The sequence below is a fragment of the Microtus oregoni genome, unplaced genomic scaffold (genome assembly GCF_018167655.1).
Source record: "Microtus oregoni isolate MIOR12 unplaced genomic scaffold, Mior012 000007F_ref0000211, whole genome shotgun sequence".
NCBI lineage: Eukaryota > Metazoa > Chordata > Mammalia > Rodentia > Cricetidae > Microtus > Microtus oregoni.
In genome coordinates, this window is record NW_024543066.1 from 58,893,396 (window position 1) to 58,904,590 (window position 11,195).

Here is an 11,195-nt window from a genome sequence, read left to right on the forward strand (position 1 = left end):
GCCTTTAATCTTAGCACTCAGAGACAGGCCAATCTCTGTGAGCTTGAGGCCAGCCTGGTCTACAGAGTGAGTTCCAGGACAGTCAGAGTTGTTATACAAAGAAACACCTTGCCTTTAAAAAAGAAAAGAAAACAAACAACGGACAAAAGCATGTTGTCAGTGTGTACCAAAGACTAACATCTGCAGTTCGCTCCTCCAGATGTTTACAGCCTGAGCTGTTCTCTCTACAGAGATCTCCTAGGAAACTATCTACACACAGGGCTGTCGCTCCTCCCTGTCCATAATAAACTCACTGAGGTTCTGGGTTGCTGCATCAGCGTGCATGCGGCCCATATGACCCATCTTTTCTCTACATATGTCTTTGTGTGCGTCCTTTCTTTGTCTCCTCACCACTCTGAGGCTTCCAGGACCATGCTGCTAGGTGGAGGCAGACACCTATCTGTAGTAGGGAGGACGCTGTGTCCCGCCGCCCGGCTAGCCCTGAAATAACAGCACAGAAACTGTATTCATTTAAACACTACCTGGCCCACTATCTCTAGCCTTTTATTGGCTAACTCTCACATATTAGTTTAACCCATTTCCATTAATGTGCATCACCACTTGACTGTGGCTTACAAAGCGACTGTCTCGGGCAGGAGAACCATGGCTTCTGCCTGACTTTGCTCTTCTTCCCAGCATCCAGTTCTGTCTTTCCCGCCTACCTAAGTTTCTGCCCTATCAAAAGGCCAAGGCAGTCCCTTTATTTAACCAATGAAAGCAACACAAATACAGAAGGACCTACACCACCTATCACACTGGCTAAAGTGGGCATCAGCACCGCCAATATGCTCCTGGGTAGGGGCAGACACCTATCACGCTGGCTAACGTGGGCATCAGCACCACCAAATGACTGCAGGGATGCAGAGATGCTGAGCTGCCCTTTCATTGCTAGTGTGGATGTGAAATGGTACGGTCACTCTGAAAAATATTAACCACACCACTACCATGTAACCCAGCACGTGTGCTACTGGCTGTCATTCACACTAAATAGATGAAGGGTATGTCTGCCTGGAAACAGCCGCAATCCCAAGCAGACACACGGGAACAGCCCAGATGCCCTTTGGGGGTGAGTAGTTAATGAACAGATAGTGGAACCCTACTCAGATCTACAGCCACCCGAGAAGTACGCTCAAGGAAAAGAGCCAGCCCCCAAAGTGGCGCACTGTTCTGCTTACAGAAGACTCTTAGAATAACAAAGGTTATGGAAAGAAGAGAGTAGCAGCCACCGGGTACAAGTGGATATGGTCAACAAAAGGGCAGATAAGGGACCTCCTGGTGACGGATCAGAGCCTCTGCCGCCTGTGTTCCAGTTGCTATCCCGGTTGTGACACTGTGCTACTGTCATGTTGACTGCTGCATTAGGGGAGACTGGGCAAAAGCGCTCCGGATTTCTGTGGGTTTATAACTATGCATCGCTGTAGTTTATTTTCTGTGCCAATAGCACAATATCACTGTCATCTTGGCTCCGAGTTCTAGTTCAAGCTTTAAAGGCCGCATGTAGTGAGGACCTTCTTCCTGGCAGTGAAGTGCAGGGCATCATAGGGTAATGGACTCTCTTAAGACATTAATCCATCAATCATACGGAGAGATTAATTATCTCTTACAGTATGATCTCAATATTTCATAGGAGATTAATTACCTCTTACAGTCCCATCTCAATATTTCATAGCAGGATTAAATTTCAACATGAGTTTGTTTGTTTTGCGGGGGACAAACCATCAGACATGTGAATCTGCACTTATTTTTAGATAGTTTAATTTAAAAAATAAAAGCTATGACTATTAATAAACAAAATGTAGGATGAGAAACTATTAAAAATATTTATACCTGTTAGATGGTGTAAAGAATCAAGTGAAATAAAGCATGACACAGCTCTTTATAAAATCTAAAATATCATTTAAAGTTAATTTTTGACATTATTATTATTTGAGACAGGGTTTCTTTGTGTAGCCGTGGTTATCCTGGAACTCACTCTGTAGACTAGGCTGTCCTTGAACTCAGAGATCTGCCTGCCTCTGCCTCCGCCTCCTGAGTGTTGGGGTTAAAGGCGCATTACTACTACCCTGCTAATTTTTGGCATAATTAAATAGTAAAATATGGTAAAAGAAATTTGTATATTCTAGCTAAGATGTACTAAAATATAAATCTAAAACTTAGACAATAGTCTAAATTCCCAAAGCTTAAAAACCTCTTGTGTTCTTTCTTTTCTTTCTTCCTTCCTTCCTTTTTTCTCTCTCTCCCTCCCTCCCTTCCTTTCTTCTTCCTTTTATTTTATTTTATTTTTTAAACAAGGTCTGTCTATGTAGCTTTGGCTGGCCTAGACCAGGGTGGTCATGATCTGCCTGCCTCTGCTCTTGAGTGCTGGTCTTACAGGCCTTGCCTAGGCGCCCTACTTTCTAGGTGCTAAGTTTGTAGCTGGTTTTGGAGCCAGCACCAGACTTTTCTAAGTATACAAAGAGCAATGCTGACACCTAGAGGAGACCAACTGTAACTTCCATAGCCAAATGGAAGAAAATTCCAAATAAACTTTGAGTAGGCATGAACCTCAGAGTCTCCCTATGCACGCCCCCATGTGGACACACAAGAGGATTAGCTCATCTGGTGTACAGACACATTCTTCACATTCTTCATTATCCAATAAACCCACACACATGCTTTCCCCAAATAAATTAGTTTCTATACCTCAATTCACAGGTGAAACACGAGAGTAAGTAAACACTCTGATGAAGGAAAAGCACGAGATTTGGCTACTTACAACTCCTGGCTCATACATCAGCCTTAAATCTAAGCATTGATGAGGGGAAACTGTTATTTTGGTTTCAGAAAGAGAATGATGGCCACTACCTAATTTTAAAGGTAAATCATTTTTGTTTTGTATATATATTTGCCTGCATGTACGTCTGTCCACCATGTGTATGCAGTGTCTGTGGAGGCTAGAAGGTGTGAGATCTCCTGAAACTGGAGTAGAGGGTTGTGAGCTACTCTGTGGGTGCTGGGAATTCAACCCTGGTTTTCTGGAACAGCAACCAATGTTCTTAACCACGGAGCCATTTGTCCAGTCCCTACACTATTCTTAATACTTTGAATACACCAGCTTTTAAGTGATGCATTTCAGTGAGCTTTATGATACAGCTGCTAATGGCCTAGTCTAGCTGGATACACACATGACTAAAAACGTGAGCCAACATACTTACAAATAAAATAAATACTGTATTTGGGTCTTCGGAGCTCCTGGATCAGATAATCCACATTCTCCTAGAAAACAAAGAACAAATGGAGCATGAGCAGAGCTGTCTCAGTAAAAAGTAGTCAGGGCTGGCAAGATGGCTCAGTAGACAAGAGCCCTTGCTGCCAAGTCTAATCATCTGAGTTGAATCCCAGGCACCCACACAGAGGGAGGGGAGAACCGGCTCCTGCAGATTGTTCTCTGGCTTCCATAACTGTAAACTCAAAAACTAGTAAGTATCACAATTTATTGATTGATTTACTTGGAGTCTAACAGTATGCACATCTATTGGGTAATGAAGGATGCAAATAAGACATTAAACACATAAGGATGTTAGATACAATTAAATATACATATATGCTAAATATCAACTATCTGCAATATCTTGGCTAAATTAAGGTAAAACTAAAGGACACATGAAATATAGCGTAAAATTGCTAACTGCAAATCTGCCTCAAGCTGCTTATCAATAAACTATATTAATCTGATCAAGTTTCTTACTTAGAACACCAAAATGTGTGCAGTTCTTTAAAAACAAGAAAAAATATAACTTAATCATATTCACTTTGGCTTTTAATTTATTGAGGTCTAAGAGTTCATAACTACAATATTTATGAAGTATTTGTATCAGCCCATGACTCCTTCTATAACTACATTAGAAGCAAAAAATTCAGTCCTTTTAAGACTTATTTTTAAGTTTTGTGTGTGAGTGTGTGTGTTTGGGTGTGAACGCACACACCCTTGCTCCTGGAGGAGGAGGCATCAGACTACAGGGGTGGTTGTGAGCTGCCTGACATAGGTGCTGGGACTCAAACCTGAGTCCTCTGAGCAGTACATACTCCTAACCAATGAGCCATCTCCCCTTCCAGTTCTTCTTATAAAGCCAAACATGAGAATTCGAATCACAGACTGTTCTAATGAACACTTGGTCTGTTTTCAATACAGAATATATGGTTAAATTTCAAATTAAATCAGGCCTTAAAACTAAAATTTGTAGTAGCAAAGGCCCTGCTGCTTGATTGTGTCACTGTTAATATCCTTTAAAAACAATTAAAAATTTTAACTTGTGCCAATAGTGTTAAAAAAAATAGTTCTAAGAAATGCTCACTGCAACTGAGATGGTGCTGAATACAAATCCCAGCACTCAGAAAGCATAACCAAGAGGATGTGGGTTTAAAGTCAGCCTGGATGACAGAGCCAGACCCTGCCTGAATGCAAGCAAACAACCAAACAGAAGTATACAATGCCGACTTAATGGGGAAAAGGTTTTACACTGTCATTCAAGCTACAGAAAATGTTATCTTTATAACATTTCTATTGTGTTATTAGATTTATCGAGTGAGTGTGTGTACAATGTGTCTGTGGGTGCACACATGCTGGAAGGATAGAAAAGAGTGTTGGGTATCCTCCTTTATCACTTCCTGACATTCATTTGTGGCAGGGTCTCTCTCTGAGTTTAAGGCTCCCATTTCTTGGCTTGGTTGGAAGCCAGCAAGTCCCAGTGATTTTCTGGCCGCCACTCACTGCCCTTGGACCTGGGTTAAAGGCATATGGGGATGCCTAGCTAGTTATGTGGGTGCTGGGATCTAAACCTTGGTTCTCTTGACTGTGCAGCAAGTGCTTCTGATTGCTGAGCCATATCTCCAACCCCTTTTGCTTTTGTTATTGTTTGAGAGAGAATCTCATGGAACCCAAGGAGACCTCAAACTTACTATGCAGCTAAGGATGACTTTGAACTTCAGATCCTCTTGCTTCTATCTCCCAAGTGCTGGAAAAACAGACATGTGCTATCATGCCAAGCTCATCCTATAATCTTAAAGACAAACTGTTTCTAACAAGCAATTTAAATCTAACATTGCTGCTTTATAGGGCCAGGTAAAAAGGTAGACAACGTGAAACCAAGAGAGTTTGAGAGTGTATATGGCTATAAAAGAGGTCTCCTCATTTTATGTCAGGAGATAACAGACTGCGTCAACTCTAAGACCACTCTTAATGACCAAAATTTCATGTCTGAAAATAACAAATACGAAAAAAAACAAATTAATTTAGCAACTATTTCTTAAACATCTTTTATGTAGTAGGCATCATGGGAACATAATAGGATGGACAACCAGATAAAACTTTTGCTGTCATGGAGCTTATTATGATAGGTAAGCTAGGTATTAATCATAAAACCCATGTAGCTTTGCCAAGTAAGCCTCACGTCTGTAATCCCAGAACTCAGGAGGCAGAGTATGAGTAGTTGGCGATTACTGGAAATTTCAGCCAGCCAGAACTGCATAGTGAAAACCTTGCCTGAAAACAGGCACCTTCGACCATGACTGGTTACAGACAGGGAGGCGGTGTTGCTTGTAAGAGGGATGTCTGACCTGCTCAGTAAGGTCAGGGAAGTTTGAGGCAGAGGGAGGAATGGGTATGTAGGGCATGTGGCATGATGAGACACCAGCATATAACTGGGTAGTGTAGCTAAAGTGCAGAGTGGCAGAGAGATCAAAGAGCGACAGGAAGTAGACCACTCTGGACTCTGCAGCCAACAAGGAAGGACTCTGTTTTTACCATAAGAACAATGAGAAGTCATCCGGGGTTTCAAGCTGGAGGACATAATCAGGCTGCCGTTCTGGGAAGTACATAATATACAAGCGTGATAAAAGCACACTGGAGTTGACGAACATGAATATGAGACAAGAGAAAGCAAAGCGAAGGATGGTGGCAGACACGATCCTAGCACTTGGGTGGCAGAGGCAGGAAGACTGTCATAAATTTGAGGCCAGCCTGGTTTTCAGCATGAGTTCCAGGTCAGCTAGGGCTCCATGGTGAGGCCCTGTTTCAAGAAAAGAGAGAGAGAGAGAGAGAGAGAGAGAGAGAGAGAGAGAGAGAGAGAGAAAATGTTAAAAAACAAGACATAGGAAAGTTTTGGGGGGCAGAGAGAAGAGGTGGTAAAGACATCTGCCACCAAGGCCTGAGTCTGAGTCCTGGGACGTCACAGGGAAGGAGACAACTGAGTCCTGCAAGATGTTCTCTGAGCCCCACACGCAGCCTTCGGCACAGGCCACCCCACCCCATCCCCACTCTATGTTTTCATTAGAAAGAAAGGACGGAAGCCAGATTTGCAAGACAATGGACAAAAGCTGAGGAAGGGCTCAGGAATAAACATGTAGAGAATGATAAAACAGCCCACTTGGCTCGCAGGTCCAGACGTGAGCACAGGAAGCTAAGTATGTAAAGAGAGACCAAACTGGTGGGAGGAGGACCTTTTCCTGTTGGACACTGGATTTACTGTAGAGTAAGACTGAGCCGCGAGAGGAGTCACTGGGTAACTTTCCCTTGTTTTTATGATAAAGACACACTCGGTCCTAAGTAGAGACGGGATTAAGATGATGAAGGTTCAAGGCAGTCGGGGCTGTATGAGAGAGTGACAGTGGCGTTCAGTGCCAGGTATAGATGTCAGTCCAGCGTCACGTGATCTAGCGTCTGAGAGCTAGTGGCCGTGGGGATAGCCATCAATCTAAAAAATGTCTTGAAGGAGAAACTGGCTGTCGGGGTGAAGGGAGGCATGGGAAGGAGAGGAAGAAAGGCCACAACTCTGACAAACAGGGCAATTCTGATGCCACAGATGATGATAACACAGATTTATTTTGCCTTCTTAATGCGTTCAGATCAGTATTCTGCCTTTGCCCGCGGAGACGGCAGCTCAGTTTGTGGAGTACCTTGGTAGGTCGAAGAAAACAGATGGCTTTTAGGTGTTTCATGACCTCTCGGTTTTGAGAATCAATTCGTTCAAAGAGGTATACTTCCTTCTGAAGAATCTCTGACTGTGTGTAGACCATACTCACTATACCAGTCTGTAAAGAAAAATAATGAGCCAAGATTACACTAGTCCAGACTGAAATAGTCATGCTTCAATACTTAAGCTTTTTTCCCATTAACACTTGCCTAGGTAATTTAAATGCTAATACACAGAAGACTATTTACTGAATGTCCAAAACAGGTAGTGACGTGTTGGAACAAAAGCCTGCTCTCTGAACACGAACAACTCAGAAACTCCAAAGAGGATTTCCTCCATCCCTTTAAAAGCACCCCCCCACCCCTTTAAGTTGGGGCCAACAAATAATCTGTCATTCCAGTGAGCCCCAACAATTTACTTTTAAAAACCACGTTGACAGGGTCACCCTAAAGTCTTCCAAGTGGTCCCTGTGACCATTAACAACTTCTTGGCAGACACTCCTTCAGGTACGAGAAGTCCCTCGGCACCGATCAGTGCCGGTTACACTGCACACCCGCTGGGAAAGCTTTAGACAACTTTCCCAGGGCCGTCCAGACAGAACTGACCGTCGACTTTAAGGCAACGCTAAGACCCGCAGTGCACGGGGACCAGCAATTCTGAGGGAGGGCGGGTTCCTTCACAAACGCGGAGCAAAAGCGAACTCACCGTTTCCTTATCCATGAGAAGTACCTTCATGCCGGGCCCGCTGTCCTCTATCATTTTGGAAATATACTGCTTCACTGCAAAAACCACGTTCATAGTGGCGAATTGACAGGCGCCCCACAGCCCTTCCCGCCCCTTTCCCTGGCTGAATTAACCTCAGGCCTGTTGGCTGGGTCTCAGCTGCTTCCGGTCGGCCAAGTATTGGCTTCCGGGAGTCCGGGTAGCTCCGGTACTGGGAATTGTAGTTCCTCCGCGGAGTCGCGGACCCAGTCTCGGCGGCCACGGGCCGGGGCCACTTCCGACCCGCGTCGGGCGTGGAGTGGGAGGCATTGTCTTCCCTCTGACAGCCGCTTTGCTGGCTTCTGTCTCTGCGTGGGGAGGGCTTGGCGCGTCGCGGTAGACAGCTACCATGGAGCGTGGCTGTGCTGTTTGCCGAGCACCCTTTCCAGAGACGCGTGCACGCCACTGGGGAGGCCGAGGTGGCGGGGTCGCAGGTTCGAGACAAGTCCTTTCCGGTAGCAAGTTTCCGGATAGCCCGGCTGGATTACATAGCTCGGAGACCTGGTTTCTAAAGCATCCAGACAAACTTGAAGCCGCATCTTGGGACGACAATTTGTATTTGCTAAGTCGTGGACGAGATTCGTCTTCCCGACTCCCGGTGGTCATTATTTAGGCAGTGACACGTGCCCGGTGTTAGAGCTGAAAGTGAATAGGTTTTCCGAAAAGAGAAGGGAGGCTGAAATTGATCACATGGTTGTTGAATGAATGAACAAAGGGAGCACCATTTAGGGATGTTGTCGGAGAGATCTCAGAGACCCCAGAAGGCCGGGGAGCTTCCGCCAGCCCCCACTGAGGACCGCAGGGACTGCGAATCCTCGGCGTCCAGCTCTGGACTTGGCTGGGTTGCAGGGGCGTCGGGTTTCCAGGGACCCTGAAGTGGGTTGGGGGCTGTTATTCATTGGAGCTGAAGCAACTAACCTGAGAATATTTAAAGAGAAACATTTTTTAATCTAAGAAGCAATGAAAGATTAGCAATAAAGTGGATCCTAAAGCGTCAGCTTCCAAAGAGCTGCAGCAGATCTCAGGTCTGTCACCAACGCCACACATCTCAAAGGATGCTTTTGTTCCTCGCCTTTACGTTGGAGAACTGTAAAATCCGAAAGACAAATGAACTGCCAGAAATCAGTGACTGCTAGTGCTTCAAACATTTCCCTCAAAATAATGACGAGAGAGATTCGGGGGAGGGAGAAGGAGGGAGGGAGAGAGGATTGGATAGGAGATCACCACGGGGCAGTTAAGATTTTAAGAGAGGGGAACCGAGATAGACAACCGAGTAACGAAAATGAGGCACTGTTTAGTTGAGGAAGGGAACCAGAGCGCTGTGGGAAGGGTGGGGTGAAGAGTGGAGGGGCTGGAGGCAGGAAGGTGGGGAACGCGACAGAACTGGGTGTAACTGTAGGTGGAGCTCTGTGAGTTCAAGGCCAACCTGGTCTACAAAGCGAGTTCCAGGACAGCCAGGGCTACACAGAGAAACTGAAAAAAACAACAGAACAAGGTATAACTGTAATAGGAATGAAAATGCTATTAGAAACCCATCATTTATGCTAACTAAAAAAATGAAAAGTCAACAAAAGTCAACGCTCTCGGCGTCACTAAGTATCAGTTCTGTTAACATACTGTAAGAAGTATGCGGGTTAGACAGAGCAAAGAACCTTAATCGGGTCATGCAAATTATACGAAAAGTTCCAAATCCTTCGAAGGAGACCAGAAGTCACCTCTAAAATTGTGAAAATGTGTTCCTTCAGTTTTCTAACTAAGTAAATAAAGCTTCCTACTGAATATTTTACTGTTTTTGAGAATTTTTTTTTCTTTCTTTAGTCTTCCTTTTTGCTTATTTAATTTTGATTTTTTGAGATAGGGTTTTCTCTGTGTAGCCCTGGCTGTCCTGGAACAACAGGACCTGTAGACCAACCCGACCTCGAACTCACAAAGATCCCCCTTCCTCTATCTCCCGAGTGCTGGGATTAAGGCATGTGCCGAAATCACATGGCTAAAAGGATTTAATACCTTTAAATCATTAGTTTAAAATGATTTTCAGTCAGGCTGGGTTGCGCTCACCTTTGATCCCAGCTCTTGGGAGTAGGGTGCTGGGATCTCTTGAGATCAAGGTCAGCCTGGTCTACAGGCTGAGTTGCAGACCAGCCAGGGCTACCTAGTGAGACCACGCCTCAAAGAAAAAAGTATTTGCATGAAGAATTCTGTTTGCACATCACAGTTGTCTCTGTGGCTCTAGCTTTCTGGGTAGGTTGTTTTTGATATGCCTGGTGGTGGTAAACTGGAGCTGGCCTTATAGCATGACTCTTATGCAAGATCTTTTTTTTAAACTTATTAAACATTTGATTTTTAATTATTTTTATTGTGGTACATTGATAAGCATCTCTTCTTTAGATTGGGGAAATTTCCTTCTATGACTTTGTTAAAAATATTTTCTGTACTTTTGACCTGTTTCTCCTTTTTTCTGTACTTATTTTTTCCTTCTTTTTAATGAATTAAATTTATCCGTTATTTTACATTCTGACTGCAGTTTTCTCTCCCTCCTCTCATCTCAGTCCCTCCCGGCCACCCCCCCCCCATCCACTCCTCTGTTTCTCTTCAGAAAGGGGCAGGCCTCCCATGGGTGTCAACTAAACATGGCATAGCAAGTTGAGGTAGGACTAAGCTCCTTCCCTCGTATTAAGGCTTGGTAAGGCAACCCAATAAGAGGAAAAGGTGCCTAAAATCCCTGTGCAAGATCATTTAATGATCCCAAACTCATACTAGCTATAGATTACCAATGAGTTTATCATCTAAAACATTGTGAGGCTACCAAAGAAGATGAGTTTCTGTATGGGAATCACCCACAGCAAGAATCATTCTTGTTTACAGACACCACGTTCTTCCTACTCCGAGACTCGGAAAACAGGAAATTCAGTTAAATAAGATCTTTGTATTCCCAAGAGGAAATGACCAAGTGGGTGACTTTTATTTTCAATTGAGGTAGGCTTGTTACGAGTGCGGTTCCTGTCGTCTGTCTTCTAACCAGTTCTAGAGCACTGCACACAAGTAGTTTTCAGAGCAGGACTGTGGGCCACCGTGGTTTGTTTGTTTGTTTGTTTGTTTGTTTTTTGTTTTTTCGAGACAGGGTTTCTCTGTGGCTTTGGAGCCTGTCCTGGAACTAGCTCTTGTAGACCAGGCTGGTCTCGAACTCACAGAGATCCGCCTGCCTCTGCCTCCCGAGTGCTGGGATTAAAGGCGTGCGCCACCACCACCCGGCTGCCACCGTGGTTTGTAAGTTGCTCTAAAACACGCTTTTGTTTAGGAAAGCTTCCTCACAGACACAGAAAAGAAAAAAAAACACAGTTGTCTGGAGGAAGAAATGTTTGCTTCACCAAACTATCACAAGAGAAAATTCACTGACTATGAAATAAACTACCAATAAACCTGTGAAAATGCTCGATAAACATG

The 11,195-nt window shown here is 44.3% G+C and overlaps 1 protein-coding gene across 2 annotated transcripts in view; it reads right to left on the reverse strand.

The window, feature by feature from the left end:
- Window positions 1-7,962, reverse strand: part of LOC121450719 (vacuolar protein sorting-associated protein 45) — a 65,100-nt gene extending 57,138 nt beyond the window's left edge. The window contains exons 1-3 of one of the 2 annotated variants that reach the window (XR_005974635.1): window positions 7,695-7,962; window positions 6,973-7,107; window positions 3,234-3,294 (exon numbers count right to left, since the gene is read on the reverse strand). Coding sequence is in view for 1 of the 2 variants with exons in the window: in XM_041655963.1 (XP_041511897.1) it covers window positions 3,234-3,294; window positions 6,973-7,107; window positions 7,695-7,787 (289 nt within the window). In the remaining variant the exon portion in view is untranslated. The remainder of the gene's footprint in view (window positions 1-3,233; window positions 3,295-6,972; window positions 7,108-7,694) is intronic. The other variant, XM_041655963.1, reaches the window with a different exon arrangement.
- Window positions 7,963-11,195: the final 3,233 nt, after the last annotated feature.